Genomic DNA, 23,589 nt, shown 5'->3' on the forward strand with positions numbered 1-23,589 from the left:
TGGGCGGAACCGGACCACTTAAAACACGTCTTGACAGAAGTAAGAGCTGTGAGAGGGGCAGCAACTTGACCGAAATTACGAATGAAACGCCGATAGAAATTAGCGAAACCTAAAAAGCGCTGCAACTCGACACGTGACCTTGGAACGGGCCAATCACTGACAGCTTGGACCTTAGCGGAATCCATCTGAATGCCTTCAGCGGAAATAACGGAACCGAGAAAAGTAACGGAGGAGACATGAAAAGAGCACTTCTCAGCCTTTACGTAGAGACAATTCTCTAAAAGGCGCTGTAGAACACGTCGAACGTGCTGAACATGAATCTCGAGTGACGGAGAAAAAATCAGGATATCGTCAAGATAGACAAAAACAAAAATGTTCAGCATGTCTCTCAGAACATCATTAACTAATGCCTGAAAAACAGCTGGCGCATTGGCGAGACCGAACGGCAGAACCCGGTACTCAAAATGCCCTAACGGAGTGTTAAACGCCGTTTTCCACTCGCCCCCCTCTCTGATGCGCACGAGATGGTAAGCGTTACGAAGGTCCAACTTAGTAAAGCACCTGGCTCCCTGCAGAATCTCGAAGGCTGATGACATAAGGGGAAGCGGATAACGATTCTTAACCGTTATGTCATTCAGCCCTCGATAATCCACGCAGGGGCGCAGAGTACCGTCCTTCTTCTTAACAAAAAAGAACCCCGCCCCGGCCGGAGAAGAAGAAGGCACTATGGTACCGGCGTCAAGAGACACAGACAAATAATCCTCGAGAGCCTTACGTTCGGGAGCCGACAGAGAGTATAGTCTACCTCGAGGAGGAGTGGTCCCCGGAAGGAGATCAATACTACAATCATACGACCGGTGAGGAGGAAGGGAGTTGGCTCGGGACCGACTGAAGACCGTGCGCAGATCATGATATTCCTCCGGCACTCCTGTCAAATCGCCAGGTTCCTCCTGGGAAGTAGGGACAGAAGAAACGGGAGGGATGGCAGACATTAAACACTTCACATGACAAGAAACGTTCCAGGATAGGATAGAATTACTAGACCAATTAATAGAAGGATTATGACATACTAGCCAGGGATGACCCAAAACAACAGGTGTAAACGGTGAACGGAAAATCAAAAAAGAAATAGTCTCACTGTGGTTACCAGATACTGTGAGGGTTAAAGGTAGTGTCTCAAATCTGATACTGGGAAGATGACTACCATCTAAGGCAAACATGGGCGTAGGCTTGTCTAACGGTCTGAAAGGAATGTTATGTTTCCGAACCCATGCTTCGTCCATGAAACAACCCTCAGCCCCAGAGTCAATCAAGGCACTGCATGTAGCACCCGAACCGGTCCAGCGTAGATGGACCGACATAGTAGTACAAGATCTAGATGAAGAGACCAGAGTAGTAGCGCTCACCAGTAGCCCTCCGCTTACTGATGGGCTCTGGCCTCTTACTGGACATGAATTAACAAAATGTCCAGCAACTCCGCAATAGAGGCACAGGCGGTTGGTGATCCTCCGTTCCCTCTCCTTAGTCGAGATGCGAATCCCTCCCAGCTGCATGGGCTCAGTCTCAAAGCCAGAGGAGGGAGATGGTTGCGATGCGGAGCAGGGAAACACCGTTGATGCGAGCTCTCTTCCACGAGCCCGGTGACGAAGATCTACCCGTCGTTCTATGCGGATGGCGAGAGCAATCAAAGAGTCCACATCTGAAGGAACCTCCCGGGAGAGAATCTCATCCTTAACCACTGCGTGGAGTCCCTCCAGAAAACGAGCGAGCAGCGCCGGCTCGTTCCACTCACTAGAGGCAGCAAGAGTGCGAAACTCAATAGAATAATCCGTTATGGACCGTTCACCTTGGCATAAGGAAGCCAGGGCCCTAGAAGCATCCCTACCAAAAACTGAACGGTCAAAAACCCGAATCATCTCCTCTTTAAAGTTCTGGAACTTGTTAGAGCAATCAGCCCTTGCCTCCCAGATAGCTGTGCCCCATTCTCGAGCCCGGCCAGTAAGGAGTGAAATGACGTAAGCAACCCGAGCTCTCTCTCTAGAGTATGTGTTGGGTTGGAGAGAGAACACAATCTCACACTGCGTGAGAAAGGAGCGGCACTCAGTGGGCTGCCCGGAGTAGCAAGGTGGGTTATTAACCCTAGGTTCTGGAGGCGCAGGCCAGGAAGTAACAGGTGGCACGAGACGTAGACTCTGGAACTGTCCAGAGAGGTCGGAAACCTGAGCGGCCAGGTTCTCCACGGCATGGCGAGCAGCAGACAATTCCTGCTCGTGTCTGCCGAGCATGGCTCCTTGGATCTCGACGGCAGTGTAACGAGCGTCTGAAGTCGCTGGGTCCATTACTTGGTCGGTTCCTTCTGTCATGCAGGTGATAGAGGACCCAAAAGCGACTTAACAGAAACAGAGTTTATTCAAATCCAAACAGGGAGTAACAGAAATCCTCTAGTCTGTAGAGGGGAATAACAAGAGAAGCGGCCACAGACTGCAGGTCGCTTCGGGTAGGCGCAGGCCGTAGTAGACAGAGACACCTGCTCACACGCAGCATCTGATGAAGGCAAAAAACACGACAGGACAGGGCGAAACACAATCACAGCATGGTGAATACAAAACAAGGAACCGACGGGACAGGAGCGGAACACAAAGGAATAAATAGGGACTCTAATCAGGGGAAAGGATCGGGAACAGGTGTGGGAAGACTAAATGATGATTAGGGGAATAGGAACAGCTGGGAGCAGGAACGGAACGATAGAGAGAGGAGAGAGAGGGAGGGGGAGAGAGAGGGATAGAAAAAGGGAACGAACCTAATAAGACCAGCAGGGGGAAACGAACAGAAGGAAAAGCAAAATGACAAGATGATATAAGACAAAACATGACAATACCTGGGCATTTCCTCCCTAATATGTTCTCACTCGCCTATAGTAGGCAACCCAGACTTGCCAAAAGCCCTGAGGGATTCCAACTTTAATCTTTGGCATACTCTAGGAATCAGGACCTTTTCAGACCTATTTCATCAGAAAACCACTACACTGAAATCCTTTCAAAATCCTTTCCCATTTTTGTTTAAATATCTTCAAATTAGACATGTAATTTTCTCATTTACCTCCAAGAGGAGGTTTAGAACTCAGTTGAATGAAGTTGAAACCCTTCTTGTCACAGCACAATCCATTAAAGGCAAAATATCTTACATCTATAGACTCCTTTCTGAGAAAGGAAGCTCCTCCTTTACTCCTTTGAAAATAATCTGGGAAAAGGACCTTGGTCTGACTATCAGTGATGAGTTATGGGCGGAGGTTTGCGACAGGGTATACTGCTCCTCTACCAGTGTAAAAATGAAATAATCTAATTCCAAATTTTTGTACAAATTTTATTATACTCCTTTGAGACTCCATAGAATGAAAACAGATATGTATCCTAACTGTAAAAGATGTACCTCTGAAAGTGGAACCTATATGCATGTATTTTGGAGCTGTAGAGAGATTGCCAGATTCTGGCAATCTGTACATACTGCTGCACAGAAAATACTAGAGGTACAGTTTGATATGACCCCGTGTATCTATCTTCTTAATGCCCAGCAGGACTTTGTTCTTGATCCTGACAGAGAACATTTGCTTATGACTATTACATACTTTGCTAAGAAATGTATTCTTCTATTGTGGGCCTCTAATACCCCTCCTACATTTAAAATGTGGATTGACCAGATTGTTGACTTTCTTCCTCTTGAAAAGCTCACTTATGACCTCCACAAGAGACAGCCCAAGTTTGATAGACTCTGGTCTCCACTATTCAACTATATTTCAAACTGGACAGAGTGAACGGGGTGACTAGGGAAATGTGCAGATACATGTTGTGTAAGGTACTGTAAAACCTAAAAACAAATTATTGGCCCGTCGTCTCAGCGAATGCTTGAAATAGCTGATAAGAACCTTGATAGTGCTGCTGCAAGTGTTATGTTTTTTGTGTGTTTTTATTTTAATTTAGTTTTTGAGTATGTGTGCGTATGTATGTGTATGTATGTATGTATATGTGTGTATGTATGTATGTACATATACAGTGCCTTGCGAAAGTATTCGGCCCCCTTGAACTTTGCGACCTTTTGCCACATTTCAGGCTTCAAACATAAAGATATAAAACTGTATTTTTTGTGAAGAATCAACAACAAGTGGGACACAATCATGAAGTGGAACGACATTTATTGGATATTTCAAACTTTTTTAACAAATCAAAAACTGAAAATTGGGCGTGCAAAATTATTCAGCCCCTTTACTTTCAGTGCAGCAAACTCTCTCAAGTTCAGTGAGGATCTCTGAATGCTCCAATGTTGACCTAAATGACTAATGATGATAAATACAATCCACCTGTGTGTAATCAAGTCTCCGTATAAATGCACCTGCACTGTGATAGTCTCAGAGGTCCGTTAAAAGTGCAGAGAGCATCGTGAAGAACAAGGAACACACCAGGCAGGGCCGAGATACTGTTGTAAAGAAGTTTAAAACCGGATTTGGATACAAAAAGATTTCCCAAGCTTTAAACATCCCAAGGAGCACTGTGCAAGCGATAGCAAAATAAATAGATTAAGAAAAATATGTTTTTTTTTTTTTTTCAAATGTACTATTATTATTATTATTTTTAAGCCTGTCACATCTGTGAATGTGTTTTGTTGGTTGATTGAAAAACAAGAAAACTTAACTTTAAATTGAAAAAAAAGTGACCAAAACATCAGCCAGGAAGCATAGGAAATGAGAAATGGTCTGTGGTTATCACCTGCAGAACCACTCCTTTATTGGGGGTGTCTTGCCAATTGCCTATAATTTCCACCTGTTGTCTATTCCATTTGCACAACAGCATGTGACATTTATTGTCAATCAGTGTTGCTTCCTAAGTGGACAGTTTGATTTCAAAGAAGTGTGATTGACTTGGAGTTACATTGTGTTGTTTAAGTGTTCCCTTTAGTTTTTTTGAGCAGTGTATATTCATGTAAATATTATCTGCTGATCATTATTATTACGCCTCATATTTTAAGTAAATGCAGTCTATTAGCTTCCAAAATGTGAGTAGGTATATTTAGCTGTCTGATAACATGTTCGGATGGAATGGCTTCTCCAGCACTTTGTTAAAACCCAGAATGCATTAGGTGAATGTTGGGAAAAAATATGAGTTCCTTTCTAAACATAACAATGTGAATTCAAAGAGGCCTCGGGCCACAAAATAGGTGAAGTGAATTGGCAAAAGAGTTGAGTTCTCATTCAAAGGCAAGGGCCTTTTGCAAATTTTTTGCAATTTTTTAAACCCAAGAGTTCACTTTAAAGAGGACTGAGATCGGTTCATTTAAAGAGGGCATTATGTGAAAATGGTCTAAAATAGACTGGCAAAAAAGTATTTGAGTATCTTTAATGAAGTCACATTGAATGATGATAGTGCATTGAAATAAGGTTAGAATAGAACCTCTAACTTTCAGTCATGAAACATCTTATAAACATCTTATCTTGGGGCGGCAGGGTAGCCTAGTGGTTAGAGCTTTGGACAAGTAACTGAAAGGTTGCAAGTTCGAATCCCCGAGCTGTCGTTCTGCCCCTGAACAGGCAGTTAACCCACTGTTCCTAGGCCGTCATTGAAAATAAGAATTTGTTCTTACCTGACTTGCCTGGTAAAATAATGGTTAAAAAAAACATTTAAAAAAATAATAATAAATAAAGGACCACTCCAAATAGGATAAAGATAAAATACCACAAACACATATCGATATTTTGGTAAAACCTTCATAGCCTGCAGGAATAATGCTTTATAACAATGTTATGAGCCTTTATGGGCCTGTCTTAAAGGGCTGTCTATATGTAACAACTATATTTCTTCAGTCGAACTTCCTTTAACATAACATGACACCATTTTTGTGAAGTTATTCGAGTCTGTTTTAGTTTTGCCTTTCCACAGCCTGGTCTCATAGACTAGACGTAACATAGTAAATGTAAATTTGGGGTGCTCAAATTAGTATGATATGTCAGGTGGCGAATCGCATCTCTGATGACCAGGTGGCGAATCGCATCTCTGCATGTCTGGCAGACATATCAGTGTGGATGACGGATCACCACCTCAAGCTGAACCTCGGCAAGACGGAGCTGCTCTTCCTCCCGGGGATGGACTGCCCGTTCCATGATCTCGCCATCATGGTTGACAACTCCATTGTGTCCTCCTCCCAGAGCGCTAAGAACCTTGGCGTGATCCTGGACAACACCCTGTCGTTCTCAACCAACATCAAGGCGGTGGCCCGTTCCTGTAGATTCATGCTCTACAACATCCGCAGAGTACGACCCTGCCTCACACAGGAAGCGGCGCAGGTCCTAATCCAGGCACTTGTCATCTCCCGTCTGGATTACTGCAACTCGCTGTTGGCTGGGCTCCCTGCCTGTGCCATTAAACCCCTTCAACTCATCCAGAACGCCGCAGCCCGTCTGGTGTTCAACCTTCCCAAGTTCTCTCACGTCACCCCGCTCCTCCGTTCTCTCCACTGGCTTCCAGTTGAAGCTCGCATCCGCTACAAGACCATGGTGCTTGCCTACGGAGCTGTGAGGGGAACGGCACCTCAGTACCGATCAGGCCCTACAACCAAACAAGGGCACTGCATTCATCCACCTCTGGCCTGCTCGCCTCCCTACCACTGAGGAAGTACAGCTCCCGCTCAGCCCAGTCAAAACTGTTCGCTGCTCTGGCACCCCAATGGTGGAACAAACTCCCTCACGACGCCAGGACAGCGGAGTCAATCACCACCTTCCGGAGACACCTGAAACCCCACCTCTTTAAGGAATACCTAGGATAGGATAAGTAATCCCTCTCACCCCCCCCCTTTAAGATTTAGATGCACTATTGTAAAGTGACTGTTCCACTGGATGTCATAAGGTGAATGCACCAATTTGTACGTCGCTCTGGATAAGAGCGTCTGCTAAATGACTCAAATGTAAATGTAATGTTTGGTATGGTTACTTAAGACAAAAACTAAAGTAGGTTGGTTAGTCAAGGTGGATGGACAGGCGTATAATGCAATGTCTAGCAACCCAAATGTGAATGTCTAGTAAACCTAAAGTTTCGAGTGTGAATCTAATCATGGACAACTTTAGCATTTTATCTCATTTCCAACTTTTCAACTACTTTGCAGCTACTTTGCATGTTAGCTAACCCTTCCCCTAACCTTAACCCTAACCCCTAACCTATCTAACATTAGCCACCTAGTTAGAATACGTAATATATCATTTGTTTAGCAAATTTGTAAATATAAAATATGAATAGTAATTCGTAACATATCATACAAAATGGGTGATGGACATCCACAAATTAATACATACCATATGAAACGTAACATATCATACTAAATGGCGTGTCCCAGATTTACCTACAGAATAATTCTAAATGCTCCGAGACCAGGTTGCTTTCCAATCTTCTGTTTTGGAAGACCAAGGTGTTCTGTGATGATATGAGTTATGTTAATGAGCTCCTTATTAGATCTGTAGCACCTCGCTGTCTCCCTCCTTCCTTCTCTCTGATCAGGGAATAGAAAAAACACACACATCAGAGAATGCCTAAGAGTGAAGCCAGACGAACCCCAGGGAAGCACAGCTTCTTACTAGCCCCAGCGGGGATGTGTGTTTGCTTCCTCGGCGCTTTCTTTTTGGGAGGTGAATGTAAGGGCAGGAACCTGATCAAAACAATCGTTCAGTAGTTGGTCGTCTTCTCCATTTTGTACACAAAAAGACGTCATAGTCTCGATTCCCAGTTTTGTGTTTTCCTTTGTGTTCATGTCTGTCCTTAGATCAGCAGGTCTGCATTCCTTAAGGGACTGGTCACTCACACACTCAAACCCCACCAACACACACACACACCCTCCCCCATACCCTATCCAGCTGAGCATTAAAGGGGAGGAGACCCCAGCAGGAAGGTCACATGATCGGCCCCTGACTTGGGTCAGCCCTCAGGGAGCTAGCTTCCAGATTGGTCGTCATTAAAACTCAGGGATTAGTAGAAGACTTAGAGCCCACACAGCCCACCCTGTAGGCTATTTACACACACACATTGGCCAGACACTGTAGAAAGAGGACAGAGGACAACGGGAGACCAAGTAACAGGAGCTCTCTCAACTTCTCGAGGGCTGAAGTTTGACCAGTTAGTAGGACAGGAGCAGAGTTACATAGACAAGTTGCGGAAGATGGAGGTGAAAGAAAGTGGCTGTATGGACTTCACTAGAAGTTGACCAGACTGGACTGGATTTTAAGGAGAGCCTGAGTCACATCACCCTCAGCTGTCTAGCCCTCCTCCACCCCTCCCTCCTCCCTACAGTCAGACAGGATGTCCTGTGGACAGGCAGAGACCGGGGGACCCGGGGGTCACTGGGGCCCCCCATCAAAAGTTTCCACTTAGGGTTTGGCCTGAAGATGAGGGAAGCAGTTTTCAGGTAATGAAAGATCCGGGCTCGTTCTGCTTCTCACTGTCTCTATTTGTCTTCAACACTTGTCTACTGTACTCTGGAATACTCGGTAGCATGCTGGAGAACTCTTAAACCTGCATACTAAAGCCTATGTGTTGTGTATAAGGTCATGGCCACCTGCGATAATATGCTGGCTAATCAAATGCCTAACTCCAAGATACTGACCTATGCTCCTTCTTGACTTTCAATCAGTTTTGCCTCCACAAGTTGTGTTCCTTGTCAGGATATGGGAGACATATGGACTACAGGCTTGTGAGTATTAATAAAAACAGCAGATGATGACTCTTGGTCTAGATTTACAACTCTGTGGAGTATTCTGTCTGCACGCTACTGATGGGGGGGGTGATGCAAACAGGCAGAAATGAGTGGATGGATGTTCAAGTCCAGACGTGTTGTTTGGAGAATCATGCTTGGTTTCAGACTGCTGAAGCTGGCCCCCACTATTACCACGGTCTGAGAGGGGAAGGGAGGAGAGGAGTGAGACCATAGGGTCAGGCTATACAAACAATACAGACCATGGTCATGTGCTTACCTCGTTAGTGGGTTAGCGCGTTCCTGGGCCACAGTTGTACCGGCGAGTTATCGCCCGGCCACAGCTAGCTAGCTAACACACACATTCCCCTGATTCCCAGTGAGCTCGGTGATTGCGTCTGTGTGCACTCATGTTCAGAGATCAATGCCCTTTTAGGCTAATCAAACACCCAATACCAGCCCCAAAGTGTTTCTTTTGAAGCATTTCAAACAGGGCCCCTCGGTCTGAGCAGCTGCGGAGTTGATTTGTGGAGCTGGTCCACACCACGCACATCTGGTGGTGTCTTGAGGAAAAAAATGTCTCATTTGATATTCTTTGAAGCTACTTTGCTTTTCCACTCACAGCCGTCAGACTTTGCTGTTCCACTCACAGCCGTCAGACTTTGCTGTTCCACTCACAGCCGTCAGACTTTGCTGTTCCACTCACAGCCGTCAGACGTTGCTGTTCCACTCACAGCCGTCAGACTTTGCTGTTCCACTCACAGCCGTCAGACTTTGGTGTTCCACTCACAGCCGTCAGACTTTGCTGTTCCACTCACAGCCGTCAGACTTTGCTGTTCCACTCACAGCCGTCAGACGTTGGTGTTCCACTCACAGCCGTCAGACTTTGCTGTTCCACTCACAGCCATCAGACGTTGCTGTTCCACTCACAGCCGTCAGACTCTGCTGTTCCACTCACAGCCGTCAGACTTTGGTGTTCCACTCACAGCCGTCAGACTTTGCTGTTCCACTCACAGCCATCAGACTTTGCTGTTCCACTCACAGCCGTCAGACGTTGCTGTTCCACTCACAGCCATCAGACGTTGCTGTTCCACTCACAGCCGTCAGACTTTGCTGTTCCACTCACAGCCATCAGACGTTGCTGTTCCACTCACAGCCGTCAGACGTTGCTGTTCCACTCACAGCCGTCAGACGTTGCTGTTCCACTCACAGCCGTCAGACGTTGCTGTTCCACTCACAGCCGTCAGACTTTGCTGTTCCACTCACAGCCGTCAGACGTTGCTGTTCCACTCACAGCCATCAGACGTTGCTGTTCCACTCACAGCCGTCAGACTTTGGTGTTCCACTCACAGCCGTCAGACTTTGCCGTTCCACTCACAGCCGTCAGACGTTGGTGTTCCACTCACAGCCGTCAGACTTTGCTGTTCCACTCACAGCCATCAGACGTTGCTGTTCCACTCACAGCCGTCAGACTCTGCTGTTCCACTCACAGCCGTCAGACTTTGGTGTTCCACTCACAGCCGTCAGACTTTGCTGTTCCACTCACAGCCATCAGACTTTGCTGTTCCACTCACAGCCGTCAGACGTTGCTGTTCCACTCACAGCCATCAGACGTTGCTGTTCCACTCACAGCCGTCAGACTTTGCTGTTCCACTCACAGCCATCAGACGTTGCTGTTCCACTCACAGCCGTCAGACGTTGCTGTTCCACTCACAGCCGTCAGACGTTGCTGTTGTTCCACGTTGCTGTTCCACTCACAGCCGTCAGACTTTGCTGTTCCACTCACAGCCGTCAGACGTTGCTGTTCCACTCACAGCCATCAGACGTTGCTGTTCCACTCACAGCCGTCAGACTTTGGTGTTCCACTCACAGCCGTCAGACTTTGCTGTTCCACTCACAGCCGTCAGACGTTGCTGTTCCACTCACAGCCGTCAGACTTTGGTGTTCCACTCACAGCCGTCAGACTCTGCTGTTCCACTCACAGCCGTCAGACGTTGGTGTTCCACTCACAGCCGTCAGACGTTGCTGTTCCACTCACAGCCGTCAGACTTTGCTGTTCCACTCACAGCCGTCAGACGTTGCTGTTCCACTCACAGCCGTCAGACGTTGCTGTTCCACTCACAGCCATCAGACGTTGCTGTTCCACTCACAGCCATCAGACGTTGCTGTTCCACTCACAGCCGTCAGACACATTAGCGATGGATTGGAGACGGTTAGACTGATAATAAGTGTCAGTTCTATATTTAAACCACCCACATTATTAGAGGGTTTGTTTGTTTATGATGTTATATTTCTGTGTCCCCACCCTCCCTTGTGCCGCAATTAACCGAGTTACAGGAGTTCCAATGTAGTCAGGGAATTGGAATGATTGAGTTTATTTAGGGGGATTAGGGGAGTTAGTTTTGAAATGTTATTTAATTTCAGAGGCTGATCAACTTGGAGAGGTTATTCAGATGAAACAGTCTGTCTATCATTACTGTATAGTGGTGACAGAGTCGTTAGTGGGAGGGGAGATCACTGATCAAAAATACTTATTAGCACTGTGTAATCTATGTCTGTAACCAAGACCTGATACACACACTCTACTTTAATCTGCACTCTTAAGTCACTGACATGCGTGCGCGCACACACACACACACACACACACACACACACACACACACACACACACACACACACACACACACACACACACACACACACACACACACACACACACACACACACACACACACACACACACACACACACACACACACACACACTAATTCATTTCCGCTACGGATTAACCATGTTGGTTATGATGATATTTTACAGGCGTACTAAACGAGGTCAGATTCACTAAACGAGGTCAGGTTCACACATGATCAAGGCTTTCCTGTCTTGCCACTGTTCAAAGGGCTGCCGCTGGATAGGATGCAGACCAGCAGACTGCCCGTGGCACAGTGACATGGAATATGCAGTGACCTTATGGAGGTTGTATGGATCTGGTGGCAGCAGGCAGGCAGGCAGGCAGGCGGGTGGGCGGGCGGGCGCTGTCTATGGTGTAATATGAACACCTGTCCATCACATGATCAGGCACGTAGACTGATACTGATACGCATGGTCAATGCATAGAGACACTTGTGCCTTAATAGCCGCTACTAAAGTCATTTATTTCGAGGGTTGAGCCAGTGAGGTTTCTTTCTCCTCTATAGCCGTTGCTATTGTGTTAATGGACGCTTCCGCCTTGTTCTGTTCATTTTGGATCCTTTTCAAAAACCTTATCCCGAATACATTATCCTGAATGCTGATCAATAAAAACATTGGGGGGGGGGGGGCATTTGCGGGACTGCTGTGCTCATGGCTGTTGTAACGGTTTTCCTCCTCTTCTTAGGAGGAGTAGGAAGGATCGGACCAATATGCAGCGTGGTAAGTGTTCGTCATTTTAATCAATAGTACTGAACACTAAAAACACAAAGTAACAAAAAGAACAACCAAAACATTTCCGTCGTTCTCAATCAGAGACAATGATAAACAGCTGCCTCTGATTGAGAACCATACCAGGCCAAACACAGAACTACAAAAACATAGAACAACACATAGAATGCCCAGCCCAACTCACGCCCTGACCAAACTAAAATAGACATAAAAGAGGAACTAAGGTCAGGACGTGACAGCTGTGCTGTGGAGTAATACGATTCATCCTGTCATCCTCCCTAAGTGTCTCCTCTGGGGCCCGTCAGTGATATTCTGTGCTGCATGTGGGCCGCACATGCTACCCTTCACACGCAAATATGCAGTCACACACACACACATGCACAGAACCCTACCGCAGATCCCCTGGGAGCCTCAGAGGGCTAGAGGCCTCTGCTGGGAGCCCCTTGGCTCACTGCTAGCTCACTGCTAACAGCTTACTGCTAACTGCTTCCTATGCTCCCAGCTCACTGCTAACTGCTTCCTATGGCCAGAGATATACACGTGGAAAAACATAATGGATTTGCTTGAACACCAACCTCAACTAAAGGAGGGAAAAGAGGTGGAAGAATTAACTCAAGTCTTATCCGTATGTCCGTGCAGTGACTTTTTGGTCGCATGTTTGTGAGAATTGTACCCTATGTGACATGGTACTTCACTCAAATGAAATGAAAATGGTGGAAGCATCCTGGAGGTTGTCGTTATCTCTCTCAGAAGAATAGGAGGCTGTAAAACAGTGACATGACTGCCTTGGCCTGCCTGGCCTCTGACTGTCTCACTCGTCCCTTTGATGTCCCCCTGCCTCCCCATCATGCATGTCTCATTGTCAGGGGTCAAAGGTGACTTGAAAGAGCCAGTGGTCCTAGGGTTTAAGGCATTTGTAATGCTTCCCCTGTGCTAAAGGGGAACGATGCCCCCCCGTTTTCCGCTTTAAACAAAACTGGATGTGTATCGCTTGGTTTAGAGAACGAGTGCAGAGACGCCAACAGCATTTGTCCTGAGGGATTTATTAGGGGTCCAGGTCTCTCAGTGCCTTCTAAGGTAGGAGGAGAGGGTAGAGGCCAGGAGAGTCCCCACTACAATGACCCATTCTGGTCGAAAAAACACAAAACAAAAGTTTGAAAGAGGATAAAGAAGTAGCTTAGCTTAATCTATCGGCCTGCCGGGCAATTACATGCATTTATAGAGGTGGAGGAGATTTAGTGGAAATGAGAAAAAGAGTGTTCAACCGGAAAAATGGAACTTCGCAATGCTGAGTCGGATAGTTTGAGCGAGTTTTCCAGGAGCTGCTGCCAGGTGAAGATAAGGCGATAATAATATTTATCCATCAAGTCATGGTGACCCCTCGTGACCCCAATCCAGCCACAACCTGATGATTGTTCCCTACTCTTTTATTTGTGGGAGGGGGGGGGGGGGGCTCAAGACTTTTCAAATTCTGCCTTTGTCAAACCTGGTTAATGGGGGGTTTGGGAGAGCTCAGCTCCTAATACCGTGTTGATGGAGTGAGAGTTTGGACCATGGCTTTTCCCAATGAGCCCGGAGGCTGCAGTAGCCAGATGGATCAATCCAACCCGCTCACGGTCTCACTCTTTCTCTATCATGGTAATATGTGTCCTGAGAAATACGTCTGTTTGTCTTTGTCTGTCTGCCCGTCTGTCAATTTGTGGGATTATTGCTTGTGCACGGTATTGACATGACGACACAGCAGTCACTTACATAGCAATAGAAAGTGCTGGTTTCAACTCAGTCTCCCTAATCCCTGGCAGCTAATAAAGCTCCACATGTCTGCTGTCCATCCATCCATCCACCCCTCCACCCATCCATCCCTCACACTCATCCCAGGCTGAGTGATCCCTATCCTGGCCTCCCCCCTGTGGCCACAGACCTGATCCCTGGTTGTAGCCTAGCCTAGCTTCGACACAGCAGGGGTTGTCCTCCTCTGGCTCAGGCTTAACATGGGACATATGGGAAAGGGTTTCCCTCCCCCTTTACTTCTCCCTCCCTTTGGACTTCCCTTACCAGACCATGATCCTGACTGGGACAGCATAGGGATTGGATAATGACCCCACCACAAGGCAGGCCACCTCATAGAAAGCGAGACTGGTTGAGACTGGCCTGCGGGTTGTGTGTGGTTCATGATTCCAAGCCAGCGACCAGCTAACGGACGACCATCCAAACATGCTGGCAGTGTCTGTTCGATAGGAAAAGCACTCAGGCTTGTATGATTGTTGACTGGCCTATTTTAGCGGACCCACATTTTGATCTGTGTCTGGGTCATCCGGTGACACTGAGTGCTGAGAGCAGTGCTCTCTCTGAGTGCAGGCTGGCTGGTCCGTCTGCTTGTCCCCATGGAGCTTAGGGAAGTGTGCACAGTGTTTGTGGCATTGTTTAGGAGAAGGGATGTTTGTAAGAACCCCAACGGACCCAAATTCAGCAACATGGGGTAAGTTGAGGCAATCTGATCAGTGTGAGCGTTTTAAAGATCTGTGTGTGTGTGTGTGTGTCATTCTTTTGCTAAATCCTTGGTTGTGCATGAAGTATTGTTAGAGGTACCTCTGAGAACTCATTTAATTTCACTAGTATCCGTTCTACACCCGGAATAGCGCTTGATAGTTTTTATTGACAGGTGATAAAAATGGCGTCCCATTTGAAGTCTGGACGGCGGTGAACGTTTTCATGGCTTTAATGGCAGGAAGCTGCAAATCTGTGTGTCAATGTTTGGGCCATCTGAAAGCAGCTGAGACATGAGTAATGTGAGACACAGGAAGCAGGGGAGACCACCACACAGGCTGTTCTACCTCTAACGGGCCAGTTTGGTCCATCAATGGTTTGCATGTTCTGATGACTTGTCAAACACACCTCATTCAGCTCATTCAGACATCTGGCTTCCTTTCCCCATTGGATTGTGTGTGTGTGTGTGTGTGTGTGTGTGTGTGTGTGTGTGTGTGTGTGTGTGTGTGTGTGTGTGTGTGTGTGTGTGCGTGTGTGCGTGTGTGTGCGTGTGTGCGTGTGCATGTGTGCGCCTGATACCTGGGTCTGGAGATTGATTGGAGACATAATTGTACTTCCTGGCTGTTGCCGACGTGTTTGAAATTCAGCTGTTGCAGTCTGGGGGTCAAACGAGTCAGGCTTTGCTTTCTTTAATCCATCCCTCCATCCTTCCCTTCCTCCCTCTTCTCCAGCGAGGTCCTCAATAGAAGGTCACGTACAACCACTGAGATTGTAACCACATTAAGTAAAATCTGTTTCGGACAGATTATTTTTTTCTTTTGTGTGTAGAATCAAAGCTATCTTTCACAGCATTTCTTCCACTGTGATTGTTATCAGCTCTAATGGGTTGGGTTGACATCAAGTAGAGTCGATAGCGTCGAGATCGAAGTGTTTCACACAAAAATAGGACATTCACAACAGATTTTAAATGGCAAAGCTATTACATTTAATATCATAGACAAATGCAATGGCTGAAGTTGTTGGGGAGTTAAAGATCATAGACTCTGGCCTATATTAAACAGCACATGTGCCACTTGAGGATGTTTTGAAATTGTCGATGGGATTACAGTTAGGATCTTAATCCAACTTTATTCTTAGAGATAAATGAAATAAACACCCAGGATCTTTTAAACCGTTCTCACTCTATTTGATTACATATAAACCATATATTTTTTTTAAATTAAAAAGCATTATGCGCTCAAAACAACCTCGTGGATCTCCCTCCCCTGTCCTCGCAAATTATACTACTAAATAGCTTCAGAAAACACTATAATTCCTAATCAGTACACCATCAAAATGTGATTATCAGGGGTAATTGTCCAAGACAGTCCTATTTGTGATGCTCCCCCAGATGAATCGGAGGGAGAAATGTGGTTAGAATTAATGAGGAGCTAAACTTGAACCCGCCTTTCAAGAGGACGACAGAGACAATAGAACTAAATGTTATCTTCAGGTCACTGTGTGTGTAGCTAATCTCCCTTAGTCATGTGTGGTGCTCAGGGATGAGATGTGGCATATGTCAATTGTAGGAAGTAGCTGAAAAGATACCCGATAAAGATTTGTTTTGGCTTCCTCTCATATGTAGCTTTTGAATGCCAATGCTGCAGCATTACATCATGTCATAGCGTTACGACTTGTCATAGCTTTATGAATTGTCATGGCATTACCACGCCGTGGCATTAAATCGAATCAAATTGGATTTGTCACGTGCTTTGTAAACAACAAGTGGATACTAACAGTGGAATGCTTACCTACGGGCCCTTCCCAACAATGTAGAGAGAGAAAAAGAGAAATACTAGAAAAATAATGCGAGGAGTAAATGCACGAGTAACGACAACATGGCATATTCACAGGGTACCAGTACTGACTCGATGTGCAGGGGTACGACGTACTTGAGGTAGATATGCACTGTACATATACAAGTAGGAATAAAGTGACAAATAATAAACAGTAGCAGCAGCGTGTGTGATCTGTCAAAAGATACAGTGTGCAGATGTTCCGGGTAGCTTTTGGTTAACTATTAGAATAAGCTGTTCAGCAGAGCATTTGCAACTAGTCCTGGACATTCTTGATTCTTAGAATAGCATTCTGACCCTCACGGTATGGTGTCAGGCACCTTGTAGCTCAGCATGTACCATGAAGTCAGACTTTGTCACCTCTCTGCAGTATCTTCCAGCCATATCCATGGTCCCTTTATCCCCCTCTGCTCTCTCTCTCTCTCTCTCTCTCTCTCTCTCTCTCTCTCTCTCTCTCTCTCTCTCTCTCTCTCTCTCTCTCTCTCTCTCTCTCTCTCTCTCTCTCTCTCTCTCTCTCTCTCTCTCTCTCTCTCTCTCTCTCTCTCTCTCTCTCGCTCTGCTTATATTGGTGCACATACAGGACCCTGTGACCAAACAGTCTGGGGAATCCGACGCATGTTGAAGTCATTCCCTTCAAATCAGCACTGGAAGCCTTGTGTGTGCGCGTGTGTACGAGCGTGTTTGCTGCAGGGGAATTGCTCTGCCCATCTCTCCTGGCCTGGTTGTAGATTCAGAATGGGCCTGGGCGTGTCCAGCATTGCTTGTTGGGACTTTTGAGGCACACCATGTGCTCTCGTGATCTGCCCTGAATCAGCCCCTATTAAAAATACACAAAGAGACCCTTTCAGGTGCTGGCTAGCCGCAGCCACCAGACCTCCGGCCTAGAGCCCCTAGTCCTCATCCACAACACAGGCCAGCCAGAGGAGAGGAACATCAAAGGCCCCCATCATCCTGTCACTTAGCCATGTAGAGGTCACCGGGGTCAGACCACTACCTCTCTACACAGTGACGTTCTGTCTGTCTGGTAATGTGGCGGAGAATGTGGAGAATCTGATTTGAATAGGTTTGTTTTTTTGTGAAGAAAATATTTTGAGGGAATGAAATGTGAAATGAAATAAAGTTGTTTTGATGAAGCAGGATTTTATTTTATTTTTTATAACCTTTCATAATACAGTATCAATGTAAATATTGGGTAAGTAATGCCTTTGCTCTCCTATTCATCTAGTGAATCAAAGTAAGGGCCAGGCGTTATTCCTTACGACATGATCTGACCAGTAAAAACTCATGACCCTGGTCATACTGTAAACACACCGGTAGGTTTGTGCAGAGGAGGACTGAATCCCACTGTGTTTCAGCTCAGCCATATCTGCTTCCCAACTAATGTTAAGTCAATCAACTCTGAATGAGTCAGTTACCCCGTGTTGGTTACTTCCAATACCATACTAATATGATTTAGTGTGTCATTCAGTCATAAAGTCCTTGACCTGGCCTGACTACAATGTCCCAGTCCCACACCCCTTATCCCTGACCACAGTGATTAAGGACAGTGTCCTAGGCTGCGGGCTACAGCAATCTGCCATAGACCTGACTACTCACTCAGCCTCTCAGTCAGTCAGCTAGCTAGGCCTGATTATAGCCGGCTTTTCTCTGGCTTTCAACTCAGCCTGCCAGATTGCGTGGCTACTACGATGGCAGAGCACAGCCCTGCCTACGGCTTTGCCGTCGTGCAACAGTTCAACTGTGAAAACCGCGATGGGAAAACAGGCAAAATCTCCCTGAGCTCAGATGTAAGAACAAAACAACAAACAAAACAAACGTGGCTGAGTTGTCTTCTCCAGAGTGTGTTAAAGCCTGAACAATTAACAGTGTCAACCGTCAACTGTTGAAGGGATGATCAGAAGTGTCACCACTTAAAGGTGACTGACACTGACAGGGAATTCAGTGAGACACAAGTAGGTTTCCCTAATGCTGTCAAGATAACTTGATGTTATCTGTCCTTTTGCTGTCTCTTTGCCCATGACATGTTGAATTCCGTTCCTAAGATAGTGCTCTTGTGACACACCCATCTGTCCATCCCATGGTCATGTACCTGGCTACAGTAGGTCCCTGGCTAGGTCCCTGGCTGTGTCCCTGGCTAGGTCCCTGGCTGTGTCCCTGGCTAGGTCCCTGGCTGTGTCCCTGGCTAGGTCCCTGGCTGTGTCCCTGGCTAGGTCCCTGGTTGTGTCACTGACTAGGTCCCTGGCTGTGTCCCTGGCTTTGTCCCTGGCTAGGTCCCTGGTTGTGTCCCTGGCTAGGTCCCTGGTTGTGTCCCTGACTAGGTCCCTGGCTGTGTCCCTGGCTAGGTCCCTGGCTGTGTCCCTGGCTAGGTCCCTGGCTGTGTCCCTGGCTAGGTCCCTGGCTAGGTCCCTGGCTGTGTCCCTGGCTTTGTCCGTGTGACGATTTGGAATTCGCCTTCGTTTTATCAAAGTCTGGCCTTCTCTCCCTGCTCCACAATGGTATTCCTCTCCTGAAATGTCACTGTGGTTTCATCGCTCCATCTCTTTGTACTCTGACTTGTAGGCCTATTTTCAGCCGGGTCAATGGAGGGAGCCCTATCCTAGACAATCTCCCTAAAGATCCAACTCTCACTGGATGTGTTTAAAAAAAAAAACCTGGAATAGGCCAGGGGAGAATGTAGAGCAAAAGGTAATGCCATTGTAGTAATTCATATGGGAATCAGGGGTGAGGTGTAGAATATTGATATAGGCTGTGGGGTAAAAGTCTCTGGTTTGCATTGAGAGAAATCATTATTTGGCACAAAAATCGAGGCACAACAGTAATCACAAGTCCCATAGAGTCACTGAGGCAGAGGCAGGCAGGCAGGCAATACTCTTCCTCAGTGGATGCACTTCTGAACCTCCCCAGCACCATATGTACCCATTCAGCACCACATCGTGTGGTGGGAAGGGACTGGGGTACGATCCAAAACCCACCGTCCGCTCTTGTGTTGCTGGCTCTAAACCAATCTCCCCCTTCTTCTTCCGTCTCTCTCTGTGTGTGTGTGTGTGTGTGTGTGTGTGTGTGTGTGTGTGTGTGTGTGTGTGTGTGTGTGTGTGTGTGTGTGTGTGTGTGTGTGTGTGTGTGTGTGTGTGTGTGTGTGTGTGTGTGTGTGTGTGTGTGTGTGTGTAGGATGGAAGAGACAGTGCGGACGCTGCTGCAGAACCAGGGGGTGCTGGAGCAGACAGCCGTGGACACTGTGGACATCATGAAGGTCTACAAGGTAACACCGAACTGCTCAGCACTTCTCCAACATGCTCTTTATAAAGCCAAACCGTGGAGGCTTGTGTAGGAGGAATGCTTTGTTCGGTAACACAGGCCATGCATTAGAATAAGTTGTTGTTATTCACCATCAATTAGGAGTGCGTGGGTGTGTGTGTGTGTGGGGGGGGGTAGATCAGCTTTAATATTGCAGATAGATTGTGGCTTTTATCAATATAATTGTATCTTTACCAACCCACAAAAGTTTGGGGTCACCTAGAAATGTCCTTGTTTTTGAAAGAAAAAATCTACGATAATCTACAATAATTGAGAATTTCAATGAGCATTTTTCTACTGCTGGCCATGCTTTCCACCTGGCTACCCCTACCCCGGTCAACAGCTCTGCACGTCCTACAGCAACTTGCCCAAGCCTCCCCATTTCTCCTTCACCCAAATCCAGATAGCTGATGTTCTGAAAGAGCTGCAAAATCTGGACCCCTACAAATCAGATGGGCTAGACAATCTGGACCAACTATTTCCAAAATTATCCGCCGCAATTGTTTGCAACCCCTATTACTAGCCTGTTCAACCTCTCTTTCGTATCGTCTGAGATCCCTAAAGATGGGAAAGCTGCCGCGATCATCCCCCTCTTCAAAAGGGGAGACACTCTAGACCCAAACTGTTACAGACCTATATCTATCCTACCCTTCCTTTCTAAAGTCTTCGTAAGCCAAGTTAACAAACAGATCACCGACCATTTCGAATCCCACCGTACATTCTCCGCTATGCAACCTGGTTTCCGAGCTGGTCATGGGGTGCACCTCAGCCACCCTCAAAGTCCTAAACGATATCATAACCGCCATCGATAAAAGACAATACTATGCAGCCGTCTTCATCGATCTGGCCAAGGCTTTTGAATCTATCAACCACTGCATTCTTATTGGCATACTCGACAGCCTTGGTTTCTCAAATGACTACCTCGCCTGGTTCATAAACTACTACTCAGATCAGAGTTCAGTGTGTCAAATCAGAGGACCTGTTGTCCGGACTTCTGGCAGTCTCTATGGGGGTGCCACAGGGTTTAATTCTCGGGCCGACACTTTTCTTTGCATATATCAATGATGTCGCTCTTGCTGCTGGTGATTCTTCTCTTATCCACCTCTATGCAGACAACACCATTCTGTATACTTCTGGCCCTTCTTTGGATACTGTGTTAACAAACTTCCAGACAAGCTTTAATGCCATACAACACTCCTTCCGTGTCCTCCAACTGCTCTTAAATGCAAGTAAAACTAACTGCCCGCACCCGCCCGCCCGTCTAGCATCACTACTCTAGACGGTTCTGACTTAGAATATGTGGACAACTACAAATGCCTAGGTGTCTGGTTAGACTGTAAACTCTCCTTCCAGACTCACATTAAACATCTCCAATCCAAAATTAAATCTAGAATCGGCTTCATATTTCACAACAAAACATCCTTCACTCATGCTGCCAAACATACCCTTGCAAAATTGACTATCCTACCGATCCTTAACTTCGGCGATGTCATTTACAAAATAGCCTCCAACTGCAAACAACAAGCAAACTGGATGTAGTCTATCACAGTGCCATCCGTTTTGTCACCAAAGCCCTATATACTACTCACCACGGCATCCTGTTTACACTCGTTGGCTGGCTTCATATTCGTCGCCAAACCCACTGGCTCCAGGTCATCTATAAGTCATTGCTAGATAAAGCCCTGCTTAATCTCAGCTCACTTGTCACCATAGCAGCACCCACCCGTAGCACGTGCTCCAGCAGGTATATTTCACTGGTCATCCCCAAAGCCAACTCCTACTTTGGCCGCCTTTCCTTCCAGTTCTCTGCTGCCAATGACTAGAACGGATTGCAAAAATCAGAGTCTTATATCTCTCTCACTAACTTTAAGCATCAGCTGTCAGAGAATCTTACCGATCATTGCACCTGTACACAGCCCATCTGTAAATAGCCTCGCACCTACCTCATACCCATATTGTTGTTTATTTATTTGTTCCCTTGCACCCCAGTATTTCCACTTGCACATTCATCTTCTGCATCACTCCAGTGTTTAATTGTTAAATAGTAATGTCACTATGGCCTATTTATTGCCTTTACCTCCCTTACTCTTACTACATTTGCACACACTGTATATAGATTACTGTGAGCGTACCAAGTAATTAGGCGTCACTCTAAAGCGGGAAGGTGGAATAAACGAGTCAGGAGTAGGTTTTTCTGATTGAACACGGTTCTCTATTGAGGGTATTTTGTCAACAAAAACATTAACATAATCAATGAAAAATCTTCCAAGGAAAAAACACACATCTTCTTCTCCCGATGAAACAAGAACACAATAGGATAATCTTTAAACTACAACAAACATAAATCACGGGTTTGTCACCGTCTTCGTGGTTCTTTCAGCACAGCTTCTCTCTCTCGGTGGCCATCTTCCAGAGATAGTTTCCCCTCTCTCTGCTGGTTCCATTCTCTCTTTTATAGGGGAAGGAGAGTATCTCATTAGTACCGTCAGCTGTGCTTAATTGACTCTGGTTACCTTGTCTCCCATGCTTTGTTGGGCTACTATCCATGAGCCCAGCCTGCCCTCTAGTGGTCCTTCCACACTACTCTATTGTGTTATTGACTGTACGTTTGTTTATCCCATATGTAACCCTGTGTTGTTTGTGTCGCACTGCTTTGCTTTATCTTGGCCAGGTCGCATTTGTAAATGACAACTTGTTCTCAACTGGCCTACCTGGTTACATAAAGGTGAAATAAAATGTAAAAAGATACAACATTTGCATCATAATGGAAAATGTAGGTATGGCAGTATACATTTCAATTAGCCTAAATCGCGCATTAGCTAGATTTATTGTGGGTGAACGTAGGGAGTATAACTCTATGGCTGGATCCCCTATTCCTTATGCAGAGCACAATCGTTGACCAGGGCCCATAGAGTATTTAGCACTAGGCATAACAGGAACAGGGTGCCTTTTGCGGTTTAGAGTCTCTCTCAGCGGTGGACCATATTTCCACCCAGCCAGATACCCTGTGATTATTCAAATGATGGGTATTATACAGAAGAACAGCAGCCCCAGAATGAATCAACCTGAGTGGATTATTAAACATGGAATTAGGATCTGTCAACATGTGCCAGTGGAGGGGATTGACTTCGCTCTGATGTGTGTCAGTGTGGGGGATCGATTTTGCTCTAGCTTTATGTGAACAGATGCAGAAAACATACACATGTGGAGAGAGACATATGTTAGGTTGCCGAGATGACTGTACCTACTGTAACCAGCAAGCAATCAGACATAACAGGGCTGTGGTAATAAGAGCAAGCTCTCGATTAATGGTGCCATTACTGGGGGAGAGATATGGGTCATCTTCATTATGCACCAAACGGAAGAAAACTTACTCAAAACAGGGAGGGGCGACCTGAACTTGTAAAATAAGAAATGCTTAACTTTTTTACAAATGAATACAACCCTGGTTTCAAAGTGCCTGCAAAACAAAATAATCAAACAAAGTCTAGATTGGGAACCGATTGGAATAGTCCTTTAAAGTTCAAAGCAAAATGTAATGCTAGTTGTTGCCAAGGACAGCATTTCCAATTCATGTTCGGGAGGGACGACTTGATTTGGAATGCATTTGTATATGGCGGCGCTAGCAAGGACTCAACCTCATCTATCAATGTCTCCAGCCATGGCTGTCTGCGTCCGTGAAAGCCTATCATCAGACTTGACAATTAACTGTCAGGGGGGGGGGGAAGAAGGATTGAATGAAAATTTAACAGAGGTGAACAGGTGTACATCAGGCGATAACAACAAAAGGCTTTGGTGAGATTTTTTTTGAGGGGGGGGGGGGGGGGAGTCC

The 23,589-nt window shown here is 46.2% G+C and overlaps 1 protein-coding gene across 1 annotated transcript in view; it reads left to right on the forward strand.

The window, feature by feature from the left end:
• Positions 1 to 23,589, forward strand: part of LOC124010358 (nck-associated protein 5-like) — a 115,751-nt gene that overhangs the window by 41,902 nt on the left and 50,260 nt on the right. Inside the window, 1 exon segment of the mRNA XM_046322721.1 lies at positions 19,632 to 19,722. Within this exon segment, the coding sequence (XP_046178677.1) occupies positions 19,632 to 19,722 (91 nt within the window).

The sequence above is a fragment of the Oncorhynchus gorbuscha genome, linkage group LG23 (genome assembly GCF_021184085.1).
Source record: "Oncorhynchus gorbuscha isolate QuinsamMale2020 ecotype Even-year linkage group LG23, OgorEven_v1.0, whole genome shotgun sequence".
Taxonomy (NCBI): domain Eukaryota; kingdom Metazoa; phylum Chordata; class Actinopteri; order Salmoniformes; family Salmonidae; genus Oncorhynchus; species Oncorhynchus gorbuscha.